The sequence below is a fragment of the Chlorocebus sabaeus genome, chromosome 11 (genome assembly GCF_047675955.1).
Source record: "Chlorocebus sabaeus isolate Y175 chromosome 11, mChlSab1.0.hap1, whole genome shotgun sequence".
NCBI lineage: Eukaryota > Metazoa > Chordata > Mammalia > Primates > Cercopithecidae > Chlorocebus > Chlorocebus sabaeus.
Window position 1 is genome coordinate 5,705,546 of NC_132914.1, and position 24,834 is coordinate 5,730,379.

Sequence of the window (24,834 nt, forward strand, 5' to 3'; positions counted from 1 at the left end):
AAAAAAATAGCTGGATGTGGTGGCACACACCTGGGGTCCCAGCTACTTGGGAAGCTGAGGTGGAAGGATCACTTGAGCCCAGGAGGTTGAGGCTACAGAGAGCCGTGATCGCACCACTGCACTCCAGCCTGGGTGACACAGGGAGATCCTGTCTCAAAAGAAATTTTTTCCAGCTTTTTAAGGAGTTTCTGATGGAAGAATTGATACATTACAAATTGGCCTGTATAACCATAAGTAAGAATCTCTAATAAATGTATTTTAAAGGAATTTTTGTATTTCCATAAATAGATTTGATAAAGTAAAACAAATTAAATACAACTAGTAAAATGTAAAATGTTTATCCATGTACCACCAAAAATAATTTTCCAAGTCCATGGCGAAGTACATATGGGAAAGTACATACTTGCTAAAGTGACCAGATCACTGATATGTGCAATCTCATGTTTGGAAGGAATCTTGACTACCACCTATCCAAATCTGAAACCCCTACACAACAATGTTTCAGAGTGGTCTCGTGCCTAAGCTCATCCAGTGACAGAGAACAACTCCTCAGCTGTGGAGGCAAAGGATTCTATTTTTGGAAATTCTGTATGTCAGAACCATCAACTTTGTCTTGACTTGAAATCTGCACCCCTGTAAATTCTACCCATCAATCCTAGCTTTACTCCTTGGAATCTTGCAGATTAGTCACACTTTCCATTTATTTCATGACCCTATAGATACCAGGATCTTTACTACTCCTATTTATTGGATGTTCTTAGGCTCCTGGGATCCACAATGCTAATGCTAGATATTGGTGTCAGTTGTTTATGAAAAAGTAATTAGCAGGTAGATGCAAGAGCTAAGAATTTATCCTAGGACTTACTGATAGCTTTTTCACAGGAAAAATAAAATTAAAAGTTCTAGGGGACAGGCACGGTGACTCACGCCTATAATCCCAGCACTTTGGGAGGCCGAGGCAGCCAGATCACTTGAGGCCAGGAGTTTGAGACTAGTCTGGCCAACATGGCAAAACCTCATCTCTACAAAAAAAAAAAAAAAAAAAAAATACAAAAAATTAGTCGGGCATGGTGGCGCATACCTGTAATCCCAGCTACTCGGGAGCCTAAGGCACGAGAATATCTTTAACCTAGGAGGTGGAGGTTGCAGTGAGCCAAGATCATGCCACTGCACTCCAATGTGGGCCACAGAGTGAGACGAATCCGTCTCAAAAAAAAAAAAAAAAGTTATATCAAAGAAGCATTTCCTCAGCAAAATAGATCCTTTCATTATCTTTAATACAAAGCAAAGAAGATAAAAAAGCAAGAAAGATATGGAGAAAAAAGATTTCCTCAGTTGGGAACCTTATAAAGTCATCTATAATAACATTATTGAAAAGAGCGTTCATCTATTTAATCCTGTTTCTTCAGAAAAGACCAACCTTATGCCATCAAAAATAAGAAAGTAGTAATTACACTTTTAAAGCTGTCTTTTAACCTCACCTGTGAATAAAATTCTTTTTTAGCTCTTACTAAAACCTTGTCTTCTGCATGTTAATTTTCCCTTGTGTGACCAGTAGTTCACAACAGGAACAAAATAAAGGAAATATTAAAATACACTGAAATAAGAAAGAGAGGAAAGAAGAAATGGAAGGGAGGAATTGGAGGGAAATGAAACGCTTCCAGAAGGAAAGCAGATGTGCCTATTTCTCAGGGGCCTTATGAACAGAGTAGACAAACAGCAGCATCCTGGGAATCGGGTACGTGGGTTCCACACCCTCGCTGATGACTCTGATTATCTGTGTGGTCTCTGGCTAGTGTGTTCATTTTCCTGGGTTGTAATTACTTCCTCTGTAAAATAAGGGGCTTGACTAGGGGAATCTGAGTTACCTCCCAATGAATGCATATCGTTCATTCATTGCATCTACCTGGCACCTAGTCTGTTTTCCAACTTGAGATATGGGATATGGACCAGAGTTCACAATGGGTGTCTCCTACAAGTTGTGATTTCATTCTCAACTTAACCACGGACTCCCTGCTAACCATGGGCAAAATACATTGTTTTTAGTTCATTAATTTCTTATTTCTAGAAGGTTATCTCCAACTTTCTTGTGCACTTCTTTTATTTGTTTTATTTTTAAGGTATCCATACAGTCAGTTAGGGGAGATGACTAACTCATAGGTGGAAAGATAATAGTTGTTATCATTTGTAAAGTTGTTCTCCCTACTCAGTCCAATGGAACTAATTTCTAGCTTTTGGACTCATTGTTGAAAACTTCTGATGAAAATTATTTTATGTCATGGGAAAAGGACCAGTGGAATTTTCTCATCTTTGTTTGGAGGCAAAGAGGTAGATATGCTGGAGTAGTAAAATGCAAATCCGATGCCCATGGATACTATCTTGACAGCAGCTCCAGATTTTAAAACTCATTCAAAGGCAGGTTTTGAACGCTGGCTTGCCTTTGGAGTCTGAGCTCTAAGTGACATTTAAGTCTATATCTGTGCGAAAGGAAGAGACATTTGCATGAGTAGACATTTGTGCCTGGATGGGATTCAAATGAAACATAGGTAACAGAACATCAATTGCCCATAATGTTCTAATCCAACATCCTCTAGTTTCTGAGCAGGCATTTACAGAGTTAATACTTACTAAAGACTCGAGGCTCAACTTTTTTCCTGTATATTTTGATATTGCAAATCCTGGTAGTTTTAATTAGTGGCCTTTTAATCTCTGGAACAAAGCCAGTGGCCTGTTCCCTTGGACAAATTTCTTAACAACCTGGCACTGAGTGGCTTTGTCTGCTTGTGGGAGCTCTTGTACCCAAGGCTGTCATAAAGAGTTACATAGGTTATGTCTGCATGAAGGAACCAGCTGAAGAGATGCGCGGGCGCTGAAATCAGTTCTTCTTCCATGTGCCAAGTAAGTGTCCTGGCGTGAGCTACATTCACCTACAAAGGTGTGCATACCTAGCGCGCACAAACGCCTATGGTTTCACCTGATCCTATCCTACTTTGTCTCCATTTCCTTCCTCGCCTCATGCCCTAGGACAACCTGGGGTCCAGGAGGGCTGGCTCTGTGGATATTGCAACCTTCCTACTGCAGGTCTTGGCACTGGACTAAGGGACAAGAGACCTGCCTCATGTCTGAGATCCTCTGTGTAATCTTAGGCAAGTTGCTTATCTCCTCCTATGACTCAGTTTCTTCATAGGTATAAAGAGAAAAATGTCACTCTATCAAGGTCAGATGGTGCAGAGGGACAGGCAACTGGGGTTCAAACCTCTGTTTGCCCCTCATTCACTACCTATGTATCCTTGACCAAGTTATATCAACTCTTTACACCTCAATTTTCTCAATCTGTAAAGTGGGGCTAATCACGGTACCTACCTATATATCATGAGTCCTTACAAAAAAGCCTACAAAGTAGGTGCCATCATTATTTCCACTTGACGTATTTAATAAATTGAAGCCTAGGAGAAGACACGTAACTTGCCTAGGATCACACAGAGGAGCTCAGACATGAACCAGGTTTCTGTCTCTTAGTCTAGTGCTAAAACCAGAGCATGTGTGCATGTGTGCACGCTTGTATAGATACAGATATAGATATGTATGCTGGCATGGATAATACAGATATAGATATATCCATATGTACATGTGTGTGCTGGTTTATGTGTGTATATATGTATATGTATATGTATGCACACACATATGTGTTTGCATGTGTGTGTATATATACCTTTATATATACATATACACACATGCACACAGTGCTTAAAACAGTACCTGGCCTATAATGCTAAGATTATTAAGTATCCAGTGCTCAGTAAGTACTCAATAAATGTTACCTATTGCTATTATTTGTAGAGAAAGTTTCTACCTGCTAACATTTCCTCTTGTGCTGGGAGTTTGTGGTTTGAACAGACGAGAGCCCAGCATGGGCACCCTTGGCTTCTTGAGCATTATTTGCATTCTGAACTGGGACCTGATGACAGCCTGGTCTCAGGGTGGGGACAGGAGCAGAACTGTCAGCGCATTGGTAAATATAGCAAATCATCCGATGGGTCAGCTGCATGGGGTGTGTCTGTCTGTATATGTTTGTGTGTGTTGGAGATAATAGTGGTATGTAAGCTTATTTTAACTGGAATTCATATTTTCTAGCCCCTCCAAGAACTAATACCTCTTTTTAACGTTTCATGGGAACACTGGACAGAGGGTCTTTAAAGTAAAAAACTCAGTGGCTAATTCTCTTTCTTCCGTTTTTCTGAACGGCTGAGTAGAGAGAGGAATATTTTCAAGGAAACATGGAGATTAGGATGAACCTTCTTTGCCCCGCACCCCACCTCACCCGCTTTGTACCTATCAGTGGAAGGTGAAGGCTGGTCTCGGGGGCAAGAAGATGAATGAAGTGACATTTGCCGGATCCCCGGCCCCGGATTCTGAGGGCAGGTGTGTAGGAGGTGAGTCCTCAACGGGGCATTTCATCACGTGTTGCTCTTAGGCATGGCTAGCCTGGATGGGTCTCAATTAGGAGTAAGGAGACCTAAGTTCCCATCCTGCCTCATCTCAAGTCCCTGGGAAGGCTGCACCTTGAATTACCAGGCATTTACTTCCCAGACATTCCCTGCCCCTCACTACCAGTAAAAGTGGTACATGGAGGGTGTGGCCAGAACACTTTTCTAATCCCTAGTGCCACTCCAAGTCCCCTAACAGAGTCAAAGCCTAAAATGACTTCAAACCCAATGGAAGACATTGTGTGATGGAAACAGTTCCAGTTTTCCAGTTGGCTTTCTAGTCATGAACATGAGTCCTGTGTCCTTTCTCCAGCAGGTCAGAGAAAGCGCAAAAGGCAGGCTTTCCTCTCCGTTGACTGCCCAGTGCTGATGGGTAGGAGCTCGTCAGCCACGGGACTCACAGGCAAACCTGCCACATTTTGAATATAGGGGTCACCTGGCTGCATCTTGTAACCAGTTGGAGACTTCACTCCCAGATGTCACTCTGGGACTAGAAGAAATCAGATAATGAAAAGAGAAGAAATCAGATAATACAAAATTTCTAACTGTATTCACATTAGTGTGTTATTTGTTTTCTTATGTATATTCACAGTAATGAAAGAAAATGAGGTTAAGTACATTTACACACGGTAAAAACCAAGGAACTGAAAAGTTGGTTTACTTCCCTGAGCTCACAAAACAGTGACAAGACTCTAGATCTCCTTTCCCCATCTCCCTGTCTCTAACCCAGGGAAAATTCTCTGGATTGCATTGCATGTCAGAATTTTTCTGTTCTAACAGTGTCAATTTCAGCCTTAAGCTCCACCTACAACTTGCCATTTTTGTCCAAAGCATCCAAGATGTTCTTCTGCATCCAGACCCTCCCCCAAATAAAGAAAACCACAGTGAAAATGCCATTGAGTTGAGGGATTGCAAACCAAGCCTCAACTCCCACAATTCCGTTCTCAGGCCCGAGCCTTCTGCTAAGGCTAATAGATTCACTCCAAAGTTTTAAGAGTCCACTGTGATCAAAAGCATCTGTATATTCTGAAACATGCAAATCAACTCTGTTTTTCACTTTCATCTCAACATTTGGTGGAGGGCACAAGAGTCTGCTGGCTGGTGAGCGGACACAGCTTAGTAGATGAATGGAAGGGTCGAATCTCTCTCAAGATTTGTAGAACTGGATCTGAAATATGAAATGCCGGCATATGTGGTGAGAGGGATAGCCCATCGAGTATTTTATCATCCCAAGATGGAATTAATGGCTATGTCATATCTATGTCAGACCAAGGTAATAAAACTTTATGGGTTCCTCCCCGTGAAATATTTTGTTTATGTCACATGGGCCTCATTGAATTTTTTTTCTCTTTTCTTCACTTCCCCTCCCCACCCTTTTCCCTGCCCTCTTTGTCTCCTGAGACCTATTCCCTTTGGAAATGCATTAGTTACCTAGGAAACCTTAATGTCATTTTTTTATGAGTGGAGTTTGGTGCAGTATAAAGTTAATTTATAGGGTGGTTAGGAATTCATGTCATGACTGGTGAAATAGGAGACTTTATTATGATTTCTATATCTACCTGTGTGGTAGGAATACATACCTTCCCTCTATCATTACGGGTAATTTCTTAAAACATAATTATGAATATGTATGCCATGTCACAAAATGAGTTGATTCACTGTTGTTCAGTGCAATTCATTATATTGTTCAATGTAAGCCCTAGAACATAATTAGCAATAACAACAAACCAATAATATACCAGCCAATCTGTTAAGAGTTGAAGGATATGGTAGAATTTCCTTTTAAATGATGAAGTGGTTCTGGGTGAAAGGCAGATAATGAATAAGACAAGATTTTGAAATCCTTCAATGCTGCCTTTCATGCACATTGAGGTCCACGTTAGGAAGCTATATAAATTCTAAATATGTCCACTACTTCATTCTGCTAATTTATTGCTGTATTTGTCCAAAGGGGAAAATATACATCCATAAAATTACATTAACGAAATGTGTATGTGTGGCACACAAATAATAATACACAGGCCATTCCAGAGCCAAGCTTCTTTTAAAGACAGTTCATTCCCCCAGTGCTGTGACAGTGTTTTCAGTGTAAGGACTAGCAGATTGGGATTGGCACTCACATTGTGCCAGGCACTGCGTTGAGTGTTTTATATGAATTAGTTCCTTTGGTCCTCATATTACTTCTGTGAGATTGGTGTTGTTTTCACCAATTCCAGATGGGTTCTGAGAAGTTAAGAAACCTGTCCGAAAACACATGGCTACTGAGTGGAGAAGGCAGAGGGGAACCTGCTTTTCTCAGGCACCAAAATCTATTCTGGCAGTAAATTCTAGGTCATGGTCTGTTATTATGTTTTTGCTTTTGTTATTTGTTGTTCTGAGTTTCCTCAGTTATTAAATGCGGAGTGGGGACACAGGGCTGATAGAAGTTGACCTCTGATGTCTGTATTCTGTGTACAGAGATCAATGCTCGTCCTTGGAGCAAAGCTGTGCTTTCTTAAGACGATAGAAATTTGGGGGAAGACCTAGGCTTGTTGAATAAACATCAACAAGCCACTCAGTTTCTGTGGACAACTGCATGCAACTTGAAAGAAAAGAATAACGTCTCACAGATGACTCCAGGGCATCTGAGAGGAATTGCTATGTGGATTGACAGCCTGTAGCTGTTGGTTAATAATGCTGTTGACAGTATTTAGTGATGGGTGGGCAGCCAGGAATCTTTCAAGCGCTGAGGCACAAAGGTAGCATGAAGCTGCCTTTCCTGAACCTTAAGCTCCCAGTCCCTGTGCAAACACCTTTTGCATTCACTTTAATTGTTTGAAAAACGAAGACTTCCAGACTCCATCAGCTCTAGCAGCTGTCTGGGTGGATGGGGGTGGAGATGGACGGGGTAGGGCAAGACCTCCCCACAGCGCCCTCCAGCAGCAGAAGATGCAACTTGCAAATACTTTAGGATCAGTGAAAAGCGTGGCGTTTATTTCAGTAACCTCAAAAGAGAGAAAAAGAAAAGCAATGGAAAAGGACAAACATTCAAGTCTAGCTGTGTGATCATGGAGTAAAAAAAAAAAAAAAAAAAAAAGCTTGTTTTTGACACGGAAAGGGTCCTTGGAGGCCATTCGGTCCAATTCTCTCATTTCCTGGGTCAACATGTCACAATGAATTAACCACATACTGCCACTGCACAAGACCCCCTCCCTCACCACATGCTGAGCCCCCACCACCAGCACTCAGTCCACTGAGCTCAAACATAGAGGAGATAAGTGCTGTTTTTCACAAGGTAAAGGCAAAATTCAATCCCACATTCCCGTTTTGTTTCTGTTCAGTGTTCCAACCACAGAGTGGTGCTATTGCAAAAGATAAGGGTAACCAGAAGGCACGCTCTGGAAATTTGCTTTAGGAGAGAGTTTTAAAGGGGGTTTTCAAAAACAAGATCTGGTTCCTGTTCTCAGAAATCACTTTCAGGAGTCAGGGCCTTACTCTCAGATGCAGCAGAGAGAAAAAGAAAGTTCAGCAACCTAAAAATATAGTCGACAGATGGACAGCCAAAGTCAGGGCCACTAAGTCAACTTGGAGAGGGGCAATTACCTAGTGAATCCTAAAAGATCTCATCCTGGATGCTTCCTTAACCAGGGCTAGCTCCAGGGCACAAGCTCGCAGCCAGCTTACTTTCCAGTCCTGATCTTTGCTTTTGCTATCCATACCACTACGGTCTTTCTATAGAAAAGAAAAATCTCTATTTAGAAACACGGATTTACTTAGAAGTCACAATATTCTACGGTTTAAAAATGGCTCTACATCGTATATAATAATCTTTTTATTCTGTCTTCTTAAAAACACACCTTTCTAATTCTCTTTTTCTGCCCAGCCTCTTCATTCAGCACCTTGCCACTCTCTTGGAAGCCACAACAGAGACACCTGGGGGGTCAGTCCCTAGTCTGAGAAGGAAGAAATCTTTAGCTCTGAAGCCTAAAGAAAAACAGTAAAGGAAAAGGCAGTTGGAGGTGCTCAAGGGAGATGGTCTGAAAAAGGTCTTCTACTCAGAAAAGAGCTAAGGCTCTCCGTTTGGGAAACCAATCCTTCTGAGCAAAAAAGTGCATGTTTCACCCTCTGCTCCTGTCTGGGTCTCTCCCTCTTCTTCTCTCCTTCCCTCAGTCCCTCCTCCCCTCTCTCCACAAAGGCACAGCACATATTTGGCAAGATTAAGGTGTCACCTCTCATATTACAAGGCCTGTGGATTGCAAGCAAAGACAGACCCACCAGCTCAGGACAAAACCCCCTGGAGCTGGAAACAATACAAACTCTTCCTGGGATCCCCGAAAGTCCTGGCAAAGTGAGGCGGCCAACCAGTGCAAGGCATCTGCAGAACAAATCCAAGTCCTAAACGCACTGCTTGCTGCCTTTTCTTCTTCTTCGTTTCTTCTGATTTTTCAAGTTTGTTTGCCCCCCTTCCCCTCGTCCCTCCAGACTGCCAGGGACCTGGGAGCTGCCTGCAGATCAACCCGCACATGTATTTAACCCCTTCCCTGCTGCAGCAGGAGCCAACCACCTCTTTCCTTGCAATCTTCAGGTTCCCGGAGGACCTGGAGCTTGAGAAAAGAACTCTGCCAGTGGATCTGAAACTGGGGCCTGAATCCCTCCTTTGACCACGGCGAGAAGCTGGAGGAGGGGGGCAAGTGCGGGAAGTGGGGGAGGGCAGGGAGGCGGGCCAGATGAGAGGGAGAAAAGCAGAACCCGACAGAGCACGCCCAATCCAAACCTTCATGGTGCTGTGTGGCGGGGTGGAGGGAACGACTCGGCAGCCTCTTCTGGCCCTGAGGAAGACGTCGATATTTTGGCAAGAGGGGAGCCACTGAAGGACGACCCTACCCTTGCGAAGGACCGCAGAAGGTGACGCCTCTGGGCCTCGGTGGGCGCTTCTGGCCGTTTTCGATGTGGCAACCCCCATCAGCCAGGATAATGATGAGGCAGGTACAATCTATCTAGTACGCAGCCCCCAGACTCCCCCTCCCTTCCTACCGCCCCCTCCAAGCCCCCAGCTACTCTCTGCGGCCGGTTGGTCCTGAACTGGTGGGTGCAGTTCCGGGGTTCAACCAAATTCTCAGACAATTCTAAGGTATTTGGATTTTTTGAACCTGGGCCCTAACCGAAACATAGAACGGCTTATTAGACACCTCGAACGACAGGGCAGGGATGGAGACGGGATACTCGCTTCCCTCCCCAGTCGCTCCTGAGTCAAAAGGTCCTGGAAGGAGATGATGAGAGGAGCGGCTGAAGTGGCAGAGGGAGGAAGGGATGAGGGGCTTGGAGCGGAGGTCCACCACTCAAGGACTCGGGAAGGGGACAAGAGGGTAACACTCTGTTCCCAGATTCTCGATTTCTCGTTGATCCCTAGGTGGTATTTTCCCCCTTCTCTCGATGGCAAATGGGCGAAATCAAGATGACTTAACTTGGTAAATTTAGAGAGAACGGCTCGGAGCAAGTGGGGTCTAACGGGCAGCTAAAATTATCTCCAAATAAGATATTTTGCCCCCCTCCCCCTATCCTTTCCTCGAATGAATGCACCGGTGGGGAAGTGAGCGTCATTACTTTCGGGGCGCCGCGAAGGCGTTTGCTGGTTGCTCGCCTTTCCTGCTTCTCGCGCTGTCCCCGCGTGCAGACTGGTGGGTGCTGGGCGAGTGATGAGCTGCAGGGCCCCATCCTAGTTTGGAAGGAAGGGGTTTAGAAGTTGGAGGATGGGTGAAACGGGAGGCTGCGATCCATCTCCCTCTCCCTTCCACACTCAAGCTCCCGCAAACGCGCGCGTGCACAGCCCCTCCCTAGTCCCTGGGACCACCCGCCCCCACGCCCCTCTACCTTGACCTCCCTTGACCGCCGGCACAGCGTCCTGGGTGCGGGTGCCCGGGAGCGGCGAGTTTGCCGGGGAGCGATTGTCCTTGGGCGTGTTCGTGTTGTGGGGTGGGGGGAGGAGGGGCGGGTGGGCTTGGTAGGGGTGGGGAGAGATCTGGAGCTGGAAGGGTCTAAGGTTTGGAGGAGGAGTTTACGCCTCAGACCTGATCCGCCTAAGGAAAGGGGCAGGAAAAGGCCCTAATGCCTGGTCAATAAAATCTTAAAAGAAAAGAGATGAACAAGAAAAATTTCAAGAAAAAGAACAACTGAAAAAGGCTGAAGACACTAACATGTAACCTGTTACGATACATTTAATGTTTCGTTTTTTCCTGGATCTCTAAAAGGGAACTCAAGGGTGGGGGTTACCGAAGACTACTACTAATTTGGAAGTTTTTGTTGCTGTTGTTGTTTTGTTTCGTTTTGTTTTTCAAGAGGGGCTAGGAGAAATGACTCCTTCCCCGCCGCGGGTCCCGAAGCGAGGTCCGTGGGGCTCTGGGGCGCCGGCGTGCGCGGCGCGGCGCGGGCCGGGCGGGGGAGGGCGGCGCGGCGCGGAAGGGGTTAAGGCGCTGAGCGCGGAGCCATCTGGCCGGGTTGGCTGGTTATAACCGCGCAGATTATGTTCACGGGACTCAGAGTTGAAGCTCCTCTCCCTACCGAACAGCTCCGCGCACCGCCCCGAGACACAGCCCGGCGCAACTACTTTCTTCCCTCTCCTTTCTTTCTTCCTCTCCTTTTTCCCCTGCTGGGTAGTGGCTGCGGCGGGGTGGGGGAGACTTTGAATGACCGAGCTCGCGTCCCCCTTTCTCTTCATGTCGACGTCCCTGGAAACGGCCACACGGATGCCATGGTTACTTTTGCCACGGTAAGGGGAGGCGGCGGGCACGTTGGGTGGGCAGGTTTGGGGATGGGGGTCCACGTGGGGAGGGATTTTCCAGTGAACCGGCGCGGGGGGCCCCAACTCCGCATCCCGCCCCACCCCCATTGCGCCGCGCTCACTCACTTTCCCGGGCTTGTGCCTTCCCCGAAGTTTGCGCTGGGATCTGCTCAGGCGGGCGCAACCGCAACCACGCCGCTACACACACACACACACACACACACACACACACACACACACGGACACCCTTCTCCACCTCCTCCCCTCTTGTTCCTCGGCTGCCCAAGAAGCTTCCCTCAATCTGGGAAAGTGATCAGGTTTAAGGGACCTGGATTGGAAAGGGTGGGGGCAGGCGAGGGGAAATGGGGACGACGAAAGAGCAGGAAAGGGATTCAACAGAATCAACCACCCACCACCCCCAACCGACCCGTCTGCTCCTCCGGGAAAGCTCCTAGCGCATCCTATAACAAAAGAGGGTGGCAGACGGAACCCCGGGCGGGCAGACAGAACCCCGGGCGGGGAGGTGCTGCCGCAGCTCCCCTGCACACGCCCTGCACCCTGCCGGCCACTGAGCCTGATTCTCAGCTTGCCCCAGCGCCACTCCAGCCGGGGCGTGGACTGGGGGAGGGGACGCGCAGCTCAGGACCCGGAACGTCGCGTTCCAGTTCTGGGAGTTGAGACTCACCGCCCCGCGCCGCGTACCTGCGTTGGAGTCCCCCGAAAGGTTTTTTTCAGAAAAGACCTCGCGCCCCGGGCTCCTCTGGGCCAGCGCCCACCCGGTGGCCACCCCACCCTGGGCCTTTGCGCAGATGCTGGAGCTCCGTACGCAGCTCGCACATCTGGGACCCCGCCGGGGAGCGGCGGGCACCCGGGCCCGGTCATCGCTGGGGATCTCCTCGCGGTATCGTCCAGCCTGTTCTCGGACTTTGAGCGGTGGCGTGGGAGGCTGGGAGATCTGGGACCCCGCGCAGCCAGCCAGGTCGAAGTTTGAAGGTCCTACGACGGACCGAACCGCCCCATTACCCCAGAGCTTTACTCAGTGGTGGATGCTCCTGATGCAATTTGGGACGCTTGGGAGTTGAAGGGTAGGGAAAGGAGGGGCGAGGGCCGAGGGCATGGGGTGGGGGAGTAGTAGGATTCTGCTTGTTGCTCTCCGCGGGAGTGGGTGCGCGTCCAGGAGGCGCTGCTTCTTTGCGGGAGTTTGGCTGCTGCGTTCGTTCGTCGTCTGCGCTTCAGATGCATAGCAGTGAGACCCCTGCGTCGAGCGGTGTCGGGGCTGTGGACTAGAAAGGATCCCTTTTGCTGGAATCGAGGCTCGGGTGGGATTCCCGGTGGGGGAAACACCAAAAATATCGTCTGGCCTCGGCCTCTGGCGGCGGGCGGCAGGTTCTGAGTCCGAATGGAGGCTGCTCCCGGGAGCGCCGGGCTCAGAGCTGGAGAGCTCGGGGGACTGTGCGCCTGTGGACTTGTTTATGTGTGTGAAGAGGTGGGGGCGGGGGCCTGCTGAGAGGGGAGGGGAGCCTGCCAGGGGTGGGTGTTTCTCCTGGAGCCTGATGTTTGTAACTCAGTTGATAGTATGAAGTGTACTGAGCGACCTGCTTTTTAAATAAAGAAATGCCCGCTCCTACCCCGCAAAACCGCGAGCGAGGAAAACATGGAAGCGCTCTGTCCTGAACGTCAGGATGGGAGAAAGTTGTAACACAGAGGAGACTTTTCCAGCGGTCCTGTTTTCACAACGCTCAAGTTCTCCAGCAGACTCAGCCTGCCTCCCGCCTGCCCTCAATTCCTTTCTGACATGTCACACAAAGAAAGCTGAGAGGTAGCATGCAGAGGATAAAACGCAACCGCCTCTGCCTTGGGCGCAAACACACAGATTTGGGTATCGCGTTAGGAGTTAAGGGGTTTGGAAAATAATGCAGGCTCCTGTAAACGGTGTTGAAGGGAGGTAGAAAGTCTGGGGTATTTCCCCTAGGGAGAGTGTGTGGGATTTTGTGTTGGTGAGGACTGGAGTGTAGCTGGATTTAGAGGGTTTGGTTGTGTGTGAATGGGATCTGCTTATCTGTGGAATGAGACTGTGACCATTGAGTGCGTGGTCAGGGAGGGACGGGGATGTTTTTTTCAGAGAGAGAGAGAGAGAGTGTGTGTGTGTGTGTAGGGGGAGGTGGCAAAAGAGCTGGAGTCCCATCCCTCTCTGGTGCCTGGGAGGTGTGTGCTTCTGGGGAGTCTGTTGGATGGGCATCTGTGTGCTTAGCGGGAGACAAGAGCTTGCAGGAACATAGGTGTAGCTAATGCGAAATCTGTGCCTATGAAGGGTGTCAGAGCAGGGGGAGAGGTGCAGCCTGTTGAAGACAGATGGCTTGTGCATGCCTGCGCAAACACATGGAGTGGGTGTGGTGTAGGAGGGCGGCTGTGTGTGTGAGCGAAAGGTGGATGCATGTGGAAGGTTGGGCGCCTGAGGATTACCAAAGGGATGTGTGTGGGGGGTGGGGGAAGATTATCTGGGGAGCACGGAGTGTGAACTTTATGAGAGTGCGCTGGGAAATTTGGCTGGAGTGGCATTGGGGCATGTAGGGGGTAGAAAAAGTGTGAGCTCAGATCCTCTTTACGGAAAGACAAAGCATTTGCAGGAAAGGACACCGGGTTGGGGTTGGGGTTTGCCTCCCCCCTCCTTCCTCCCCAGAGAGGAGAGAATTGGAGGAGGCTTAGAATGAGGGATGTACATTTAAGGGGAAAAATCCTTGTGCACCGGCACTGGGTGGGAACAGGAAGAGATGTATGCCTAAGACTGAAGTAAGTAGAGGAATACACTATTCGTGCCTAGTGTCAGGGGTGCATGTTGTATAATGTTTTGTAATGGGTTTCTTATGTAATAGGGGAATTCACTATCACCAGTTCATACTGATAATCAATTAAAGCTAATGGAGTGCCTACTGGATGCTCAACCCATTGCTGGGTACTGGAGCATGGCACACTGCCCTGGAAAAATTCCTTCTCCAGGCTCAGCTAACTGATGCAATTTTGCCAGAAATAGACAGAGCTCGATGCTTGTTGAGGTTTCTTCAAGGTCTATAATTCGGTTTCTAGAGATGTTTATGGATCTTGGGGGCCAAAGGGAAGCTGACTTGAAATACATCTCTGGTTTTGTAAAAAGTGAGACATAAAGATAGGGATGATGTAGACTTTTATGTATTGAGAAAGGAGCTGGATGGTGTTTTCTTGTGTGGGGTGTGGGTTGGGAATTGGAGGGTGTTGCACTTCAGGTCAGAATGCAGGTCCAGATCCCTTTGAGGATTGAGTTTCTAAGAGCACACAGAGCCTCCTTCATAGCTGGAATGAGACTTGTTATGTGGAGCTGGAGAATGGTGAAGTCATGATCAGGGAAGAGACGGACTGGGGACGTTTGTCATCTTTGGTATTTTCTGGACTATGAGTGTAAAGCTAATCTGAGTGTGTGTTTGAGGGGTGGTGTGTGTGTACGTGTGTGCATATGCACTTTGGCCTGGAGTAACGTAACTGAGAGAAAACTAGCCAGGTGGATAGGAGGGGTGGCTATTCTGGCTCTTGTGAAGGGAGTGCCAGTATGTGTTTTTACAGGAATTCTGTGTGTCTGAGGAAGGATAAAAATTGTCTTGGATACTCAGATGTGCATCTCTAGTGAAAAAAAGTGTACACAAAAGAAGGGCCATAGACTTTGGGGAATGAGAGAAAGGTGTAGTTGATCGGGTCCATACCCTGAGATGACTAGTGAGGCAACTGGATAGGAACAGAGTGAAGGCTGTGCTTCCGTGATGCACATGTCTATCTGTCTGGACCAGATGATGGGGAGCCCCATTTGATTAGGTTCTGACCATGGTTGGGCATATGTTTGGGAGGACTTTATTTGACTCATGACATTTTTGAATTCATGAAGTTACAGCTGTGCCATTTTAAGGGTCTACCTTAGTTTTTAGGGGGAAACTCATCTCTATAAGAGATAGTTTATGTAGGGCTTGACTATTGGTCAGAAGATCGGGGACAGATATTTCTGAGGGCAGGGTGGTGAAGTGGAAGACTGTGGATTGGGAGTGCCTTAGTTCTAGTCCAGTTCTATCATTTGGGAAAAGTGTGACTTTGGGGACCTTTTTAATCTCTTTAACTCTCTGTTTCTCTTTTTGTAAAGTGGCAATATAATGACTCAAGGAGGAGGAAAGTTCATTCCTCTTTTCCCCCACCAAAACTTGGTGTGTTTATTGTATACAGCTGTACAAAGATGAAATGTAATTAAATACCGGTGCTAGCATGTACGTAGGTCATTGCAAAAATAGGATCTGGACCTCTTTCTCTTCACAATGCAACTTAATCAGTAGTCATGATGCTCATTGCATCTCTACTGCTCACTCGCTGTGTAAATAAAACTTTTTATAACTGCCTCAGTTTACTCATCCAGAAGCTGGAGGCAACCAAGCCTAGATTATAGATGATGGAAATCTTTAAGATCTTTGAGCTATTCAGAGGAAAGGTAGTCTAAGAATCAATGTTATTAATGATCAGAGACAGACATTTCTTTATTTTTAACATCAGCTATGCAGACCACAGCACCAAAACAAATGTGACTTGGAGAACAGCAAAAATAATAATTGTCCTTGACATAGGCACCATTTGGATAAAAGAGGAGCAAAGTCCAGCCTGCCTGGTAAGAGGAAAGCCTGGGCTTTGGGTCTTTGCAATTCTTTGTGCCCAGTGCAGCAAGTTGGTTACAGCCACTTTCCCCAGAGATGAAGATGGAGGCGCAGGGGGCCACGGAAACCCACTGAAACCTCCGATTCCTCCCAGAAGTTAGCACATGCTGTCAACTCCTGGCTCAGCGTCAGGCTCCCATCCTTGAGTTCAGTGGCCATAAATAGGAGCTAAGCTATTTCCAGGAGGCACTAAACTAATTCTGTTGCTTTTCTTGGCGAGATTGGGCCAATTAAGTTGATTGGAAGAGGTCACTGCTGATGGGCCTCACATTCCCCAGGCGGGACAGGCCAGCAAAGTTTAATTACGTAACATTTCCCATCTCTGCAGTTCTACTCCCAGATGTATCAGATGTTCAGGCCTCTGCTCTTCTCCTACATTCAGGATGCCTGATAGAGCAGGCGGCTTCTGCTGCAAGCTTCTCCAACCTTTTCCCGAGCAGTTACAGCACTCCCACCCCAACTGGAGGGAATGTAAATCTGTGCCTTGCCTGGAAGCCAGAGAGGACATGCGGCCGACACAGAAGATCTTCAAAGCCCACCACCCTGCCTCAAGCCTCAGCCGCTGCTATTTTACTCTTTAACAAGGCAGGCAGTTTCTGGCATTGGGGATGTTGAACTAATGACCGTTGCTAGGGTTTTAGATTTAGTTTTATTTAAAATTGAGTTTGTTGGAAAAGGGCCAAATCTTCTACTGGAGACAAGCCTAAGCCCTGTGTGTTGCTGCTGATAGTCTGTGGATGTGCTTTGTGCATGGACAGGTGTGTGTGGAGTAAGAGGAGACCACGGGATGTGCATGCGTGAGTGCTGGGGGACACGTGAGCACAGGAACTGCCCTGGGTAGACATGGAGCATTTGTAGAGCTTATATTATGGGTGGCAGGTATCTGGATGCTTGGCTCAGATTGGATTGTCATTGGATTGCTTCTTACAGGTGGGCCAACCTGAGAAAAAAGTTGGGGACACCTTCTTTCAGATCTTTTTTATATGAGCATGTTGAACTTTGAAGTATGAGGCCATTGTAGATATTACCTCATTCTTTCCTGGATGGATTTCTAACAAGACAAAAAAAAAAAAAAAAAAAAGTCATTCAGAGGACTCAGTTTAGAACCTGTGAGGACACATGTAGATGGCCTCAGAGTGTTAAAGTATTTTTTGTTGTTGTTGTTAATAGTTTTCCATAACTCAGTCTTTTATTTTACCTACAAATACTGAGAGGCTAGAGGTTGCACACACCCCCACATGGTCAGAATGCATTTGCTCTTCATGTCCCCGTCTGTGCCATAGTCCTTCTCAAATAGTATTAATTGGGAACCACTGAGGGCTTGCTGCGGCTCTGGGTGTCCTCACAGGACAAACCTATGACTGACTGTGGTCTCATTGAAACAGAACAGATTTTGACATGAAATTTGGTGTGGTCTGTTGTGATGGCTCACTTTTTAGTAACATCTCCAGAGAAGACATTTGTTGAGCCCCATTTTGTGTGTGTGTGTGGGTTTGTTCAGTCAGAGATTTTTGGAAGATTTAAGGTTCTCAAACATTCAAGGCCGGAGATGTTGGAGGAAACAGTAGCTTATAATCTCAAGAGCCCAGGCCAGGGTGACCTTCAGTAGCTTGAGGCAGCATGTAGCTGCCTGACTTGGAGGTGGAGGATCAGGTTCAATGACTGGGCTCTGTCACTAATTACCTGCTGTTGTGTGACCCTGGACATTCTCTCTAGGACATGACTTTGCCATCTGTAAACAAAGGGCTTGAATTAGAAGATCTCCCGTCCCATTCCAGCTCTGCCACTGTAGGATTCCACAGTAGCCACATCCTCCTACCTAATCAATGCTAATTACCTCACTTGGAGTGCACCCTGGCACGCCCTTAATGAGCTCCTGTTTTTATCTTTGGGGAATGGCTGAGTCAAAGGCAGAAAGGCATGCAAAGAATTTGCCAGAGTGTTTCCTTTTGGCCAAGAATGCTCCTGACGTTGGCTTAGCCCACACTGGGTGTGCAGAGCTGAAAGGGGTGGGATTTGGCTTTCTGATAGGTCTGGTGCTAATCATTCAGCTTCCACGTGAATGTCTTTCGGTGGCAGTGTCTCTGACTAAGGTAAGCATCCATCTTTAAGATGATGGATGATGATGATGATGACAGTTAATATTTGAGTACTTACTGGGTGCCAGGCATTACTACAGCCATTACATGGCATTACCTCAGTACTCAAAATAATCTCATTTACCGACGGGGGTACTGAGGTTATGTGAGGTTAAGGGGTGTGCTGATGTTCTTGGCTTTCTAGCCTGAAGCCTGTGGTATCCCAAGCCCATCACCTGCCAGTCAGATTCTGTTTTTTTATGTTCTGTGATGTCATCCAGATGGGAGCTGGGTCCATCTTCTTCTGCAAAGATGGTCACCCCATAGGGTGACCTGCTCCCCGCCCCCGGAAGCTTCCTTTTCATGTGCAAGACAAATGTTTAGGTTTTCTAGACACCTGCTGGCAAGCACGTGTCAGGTCTGTCCCAGCTTCCATTGGCCCCTCCCCCTTTACTTCTTGTCCTGTTGACAAGGGAATCTGCCCTTACAGAACACGGGTATTGATTTAAGCCACAATTGCCTCCTTGTAAATTCTACAAAATTGGAGCTGGACATCTGGTTTTGATCCACACGCCCATGAGAGGTGGTAGGTCCCAGCATTCTTGAGTCCTGGAATTGCACAGAATCAAAGTGAAAAAGAATATGAATGGAGAGCATGAGGTCTCTTTAGAATTTGGAAGACAGCTTTCTTTGATAGGCTAGGGAACTCACACCACTTAGACTGGGGCCAAAGTGAAGGTAGGTTTCTTCCTGGGAGGTTGGGGGGCAGGGGTCGCTGCTCAAGACTGAGGTCTCCAGGCTGTGTTTGATGCAGAGCAGAGCAGCTGTACAGACCTCCAGCCGAGGATTTGCCACTGCACGCCATTCTCTGGGCAGTACCGGAAATAGAGAAGCCAAACACGTTCTTGGGGTGGATGCTGCGCTTTTTGAAGGTTGTGACTAAAAGCTCATTCCTTCTTCCTCCGCTGATTTCCCCACCATCACTACCATGTATACATCATCAAGACAGTTAAGAAGAGGTGACTTTGTTCTGTTGCTTAAAGATATTTGCATGTACAAATAAATGTTGAACACTAACCTAATGCCTATTAAACCATAGGTACTCAAAAATTATGTATTTACTTTGCTTGAAATAACTTTTCATGTGTAGAGTGATAATTATTTCCTTTATATGGAGTATATAGCCTATTAAAAACTGAGAGCCAGGTTCTTGCAATTTACTTCCCTCTTCCCTCTGTTTCTAGATCTAAGACCCCAGCATTTAAAAATATCCTTCTCAGGCTCTGAGGGATCCCTTAGGGAGTTTGTTTCATGTTCTCAGTCTGAGATTAGCTCCATCTCAGAGGACCTGCTTCTAATGGTTCATAAGGTATTTCCTTATGAACTGGGTTCAAGAGGAAGACGCAGCCCTAGAAATCACCTGCTTTCCCAACAGGTGTGTCCCATGGTGTGGAGAAGCCCAGTCCTCCTAACACCCACCTGGCTACCTTAAATAGCTTGCCACATTCTCCCTGTAGAGAGCCCAGACTAGCTGTGTGACTTTAAGCAAATCACTTTCCCTCCATGGGCCTCTCTTTTCCTGGAGAAGGGAGGAGTTGGACTCACTAGAGGGTCACAAGGACACTACCAGTGTGACAGATCACATCTTCCACGATTCCACTGCTCCCTCGGCCTCACGCTGTGGCCCATGCCTGTGATTTTCAGGTATCTCTGCTGGCCCGGAGGACTTACGTAGAGAGATTTGGAGGGGGTGGAGGAGGAAATTAAGTTATGTGATGCCAGATAAGTCATTGAACATATGGATGAGTGCATGTTTATGAAGCACTGAAGGAACAAGCTTGCCAGATTTGTGGCGGATCTTGGATTGGAAGTTGGGAGTATGGGAGAGGTTTATGTGGGATTAAAATTGTCTGTGGGTAGCTGAATTCAATAAGCTAAATCAGAGAGATCCCAAACTCTGAGCAGAGAGATCACACCCGACCTCTAACTCCAACAGAGACTAACTACAATTGTGGGAATTCCCCGAACTACACTAGTTCTCACTTCCTCACCCGTTAAGAGCTACCGGCTTTGATTGTCTCTAAGGTCTTTCTTGACTTATCATTAATTAAATTGTGGGAACTGGGGGCTAGTAGAAAAATCTGGACAAATGCATGGATGGAGAAGGGGATACCTCAAATGGCCTAAATATAGAAGGAAGTGTTCTGTGCGAGTGATACGCCTATTCTTGAATTGGAGATAGCACTGGAGGATATATTCTGTATGTGTATTGTGTTTCAAATACTTACCCCTCCATCATCACCAATGATATTGAAATCATCCTTCACATATTTGCTTAACCTGAGAACCTCCCTACATTTCCTCGGAGAGCCCGGGGCTCCCTTCCCAGCCTCCCGATGTTATACCACTTAGCAGCCTGTGTTTAATTTGCATTCCTAGAATATGAACTTCACAGAGAAGGGTATCTGTTGTTTTCATTTTTGTGTCCCCCAACACCTTGAATAGTGACAGCCACAGGGATGTGTTGAGTGAACGAATACGTGACCGATCATTGTGAGCTCAGAATGTGCAGTAGCAATGTGACATGCCAGGAACTGGGCTCAGAGACGTAGTGTACCTTGCCAGGGCTTCAAAACAGTATTACCTTTTTGGCCTGTCCCAAGGCTAAGGTCATGAATGCTCAGTGCTTGCTGGCCAGAAAAGGCTGTTCTTACTCCCTTTTAGAGACCCTTCTTCCCCATATCTTAGCCTGCATAGTTCTCCTGCAAATTGGGGCTCTTGGTCATGGGGAATTGGGTGTCATTCCACATGCATTAGGGTAATTCCTCCTTAGACACTTGGAAAGCAACTCAAAACACATGTTTACAGATTATTCATTAAGCATCCTGTTGGTGGTCATGTGCTAGATGTTGGGGAAGATGCAGAGATTAATGGAGTGCTGCTGGCCTTGGGGTCTGGAAACTGGTGAAGGAGGCAGACAGGTTATGATCATAGCGCTCCAGGGAGAACAAGGGAAGCAAGGAAGATGGAGTGCAGGGTTCCCACTTCAGGTGTTGTTTTTCAGTACGAACCATGATTGAGAATCCTCTTGGTTCAGGAGCAAGCTGGAGGGTCCAGGAATGGTCTCCACTTCCGCATGACAGTGGTTTTCTTGTCGCTGAATTCTCAGGGCTAGGGTGATGGATACTCAGAGACCATTGTGACGTGAGCCCTTGGTTCTTGTGGGGAGAGTCGGGGGAACATGCTTGTTGTACAGGTGTTGGGGCTTGCGGGGGGCGTAGGTGTGCGTGCTCATGGGACTACTTCTCAGAAGTATCCCTGCTCATGGCATGGTGGGGGTGAGTCCACCTCAGGCCCCTAAGCTGTACTTCTACCTCCTGCCTAATTACACAGAGTATGTTGTCTCTGTGACCACTTCTGACACAGGAACAGACTGCCATCTACTGTCCACTTCTGTCCTCTGAGTCCCTCCTGCTCAAGGAGGCATTTATTTTTTTCTCATCCTGTTTTTAATAGGTCCAGACACCAGGAGAAACAGACATGGAGTCCTATTTCGTAATTTTTTTTAGAATTTAGAAGGGAGCCTTTAAAAAACATAACACATCTGTCAGGTGGTTTTCTTATCTGTTTACAAAGGGGCCACTCTGCTGCCACTGAGTCTTCCTAGCCGCTGTGTGAGGTGCCATGTGGGATACCAAGAGACACAAAGCAAGGTTTACCTTCAACAGCCTTGCAGTCTACTTGGGAATACAGGGTAGATTTGCAGAGAAGCAGACTATAGGATGTGGCAGTAGGTATTTGGTAAGAGGCATCTGGGTGGTAGGGACTACAGAGATTTTGGGGGTTTGGAGGAAGGAGGACCCCTTGTAGGCTGGGGGATTTGGGAAAGACCAATACGGGTCTCCTTTTAGCAACCCCAGTGTTTGGGAAAAGTCTTCTAAGAGCTGCGTGATGTTGTGGGACAGGCTGTGAACTGGAAACTCAGGAACCTGGAGGGCCTGAGGTCTAGTCCAGCTCCTGTCAGTCCTACCCTGTGACCCAGGGGCTTGGGTTCCCCATCCGCAAAGCAAGGCTGTTGGTCTTCTTGTCATGTACGGGCCCGCACACCCCCAACCCTGCATCATGTACCACTTTTGCATGCAGTGGGAGGTGCTTTCCTGGTTTTCAGCTTGTCAAGAGCAGTAGAGTCCATTGGATCCTGTGTGGGAAGGATACCTGGATGCAGGGCCCTTTGGTGATGACCCCACACACAGCGGGAGAGGGAGAATTTCCACAGGGGAGTTTTGGGTGCTGTTAAAATACGAAGGGGGGAAATGTTCTATGCAGCCTCTGCATGCTACTCCTCTCCAGAGCTTTCCTGGACTTTCTTTCCAAAAATATATGTGCATGGTGCTTTGAGTCCAAGATAGCTCCCCCAAAAGAAATTGTTTTAGTATTCTAGCATTGTTCATAGCTCAAATCTAAGATTCCTTCACATGAGAATTCATTCCATGATTGTTTTTATGGAGGTTTTCTTTGAGTGTTTGAGACTTTTGGTGGCTGTGGATTAAAATGCAGAAAACTCATGTAACTCATTCTCCATAACTCTATAACTCATTCACTCCTTGTCTCTTTTTCTCTTTCTTAGCATTTAAACCACCACCAAGGAAACCTCCAGGGTGCTTATTGCGTATTCTTGCCTTTTGATGTGTGTGTGTGCATGAAAGAGAAAAAAAAAAAAAAGAGAGAGAGAGGGAGAGAGGAGAGGTGAGAGAGAGAGAGTACCAGAGAGAAAGATATTTTAGACTGTGCTCTATTAGCAAGTCTAGGAAATCAAGTTGAATTTGGATTGGGTTACAGGTTGAGAGACCTCAGCTCGTCACTGTAATCCTCTGACATTTCCCTTTTACTTGTTGGCTCTTGTTTGAATCAAGAATACATCTTCCCGTTCCCCCTTCCATGTTTACATCTCCTTTTGGGGCAGCTATATAAAGTTACTGTCTGTCTGCAGCAAGTCTCCTTAGTTCTTTTGGGGACTGCTCGACAGAGGCACAGTCAAGGATAGAGCTATTAGAGACGGTCAGCTTTTGGACAAAGAGAAAAAAAATATGTTGGGGAATTGGAGAAAGGTTCCAATTGTCGATCATGTGTTTTCTGGTGGTATACTGATGTCTGCGACTATTGTCCACAGAAAGAGAGTGTGAGCAGGGGCTGGGACAGAGATAAAAGGGAGATTCTCCCCAAACCAACCAATGTGTAGACACAGCAGGAGTCCCCAGCAATAGACATGGAGCCAAACAAGCCTGGGAAGTAACTAGGAAACTTCCTGGTGACCTAAGATGTGTTTTGTAATCACTGGTGAAAGGAGGAGGAGATGGGAGTAGAGGAGAGTTACAGGTAGAGTAAGTGCCATGGGAGGAGACCCCAAGGTGAGGGAAAGCAGGGACTTAGAGAACTGAAAGAAGCCCAGGGAGGGGATGAACAGAGAGCATCTCACATATGCAGTATGGATAATGTTGACTGTATGGTGGAGAGGTGGGTGGGAGCCAACCCGGGAGGTTACTTTTTTTTCCCAGAGGCATGGGAGCTATGGAAGACTCTGAGAGCACAATTAAGCTTTTGTTTTTAAAAAAGATCCCTCCGGCTGCAATGTGGCTCTTAATAAAGAGTTGTTCAGTGAAGGAAGGAATGGCTGATGGTTGGATCAATGGAAGAATTAATGAATGGGCAAGTGAGTGAATGAGATGCAGAGGGAACACAGCAAGCCTGATTTGATCTCTGGTTACTTTGACCAGTACTGGCTCCAGGGGCGATTATCTCAGCCTGGGAGGCCAGGGAGAAACACATTGATTGGAATGGCTCTGGCTGTGAGGACACATGGATTAAAATATCTGATATTTTAGGGTGGTTGATAGTGGGGAGGACTTCTGAAACTTTTTCCTTCTTCTATGCATTTCCATCCTAATTTGATTTCATTCAGGAGCAAAAACGAAGATGGCTTTTGAAATTACATCCCAGAAAATTTTAAACTATGGCAATGACATGCTCCAGAGAGGGAGACCTTTTCATAGGCTCATCGTGGAACGGGGACAGACGATAAAGTTTCTTGGGCATACAGAGGGGTCCCAGATTTCTGGACATCAGATTCACCCATAGATGATTCCTGTGGATTAAATGACGTGTGTGTGTGTGTGTGTGTGTGTGTGTGTGTGTGTGTGTGTGTTTAAAGTTTCAAAGTCTCCTAAAAATTACCAAGTGCCATTGAACATTTTTTTTGTTGGTGGTGGATATCTAGATAATTTCTTTCAAGGTCACATTGTTTAGCATGTATAAGGAAAGTGTGTGTGGCAGAGACCCAGATGGACATCTAGCATGCCATCCAGTTGACTGGGGGGGGTTGGGAACACTCCTTGGTAAAGCCAAAGGGAGCCAAAGAGGACCTCTAGTGTCTTTGCTCTCCCATGTCCTGACTATTCCAATTTCACCTTGCATTTTGAGATCTTTTAACTTTTGCTAACAGTGATTGCTCAGGATGTCATTCAGACCAGTTACATTTGAATGTCTAGGGTTGGGATGGAAGCTCACGAGGTGAATGCAATGTGCAGCCATGTTGAGAACCACTAGCTGACACTGTTAACCTACTCTGCCCTCCTCCTTGCCTTTTGGCAGCTTTGCCACGATATCTGTCCCATCCTCACCTCAGTATGCTGAGAACTACTCACTTAGTTAAGGAAGTTCTGCTAAGGATGTTCAGCTAATTTGGGCTAAGGCCTCCTATCCCCTACAAATCCAGCATTTACCTCAGAAATTGGAGG

The 24,834-nt window shown here is 46.8% G+C and overlaps 1 protein-coding gene and 1 long non-coding RNA gene across 9 annotated transcripts in view; one reads left to right on the forward strand and one right to left on the reverse strand.

The window, feature by feature from the left end:
• Positions 1 to 9,193: 9,193 nt before the first annotated feature.
• LOC140712725 (uncharacterized) lies at positions 9,194 to 10,439 on the reverse strand. Its single transcript, XR_012094431.1, has 3 exons — positions 10,338 to 10,439; positions 10,071 to 10,182; positions 9,194 to 9,295 (listed from the first exon to the last, which is right to left on the reverse strand). It is a non-coding gene; the product is annotated as an uncharacterized lncRNA (long non-coding RNA).
• The window catches only part of NTF3 (neurotrophin 3), a 65,439-nt gene continuing 49,868 nt past the window's right edge, over positions 9,264 to 24,834 (forward strand). For 3 of the 8 annotated variants that reach the window (XM_073020408.1, XM_073020409.1, XM_073020412.1), the window contains exon 1: positions 12,037 to 12,329. Coding sequence is in view for 1 of the 8 variants with exons in the window: in XM_073020407.1 (XP_072876508.1) it covers positions 9,414 to 9,452 (39 nt within the window). In the remaining 7 variants the exon portion in view is untranslated. Of the gene's footprint in view, positions 9,453 to 11,123; positions 11,233 to 11,564; positions 12,330 to 24,834 lie in introns of those variants that run through there. The other 5 variants (XM_073020410.1, XM_007967312.3, XM_073020407.1 and 2 more) reach the window with 4 other exon arrangements.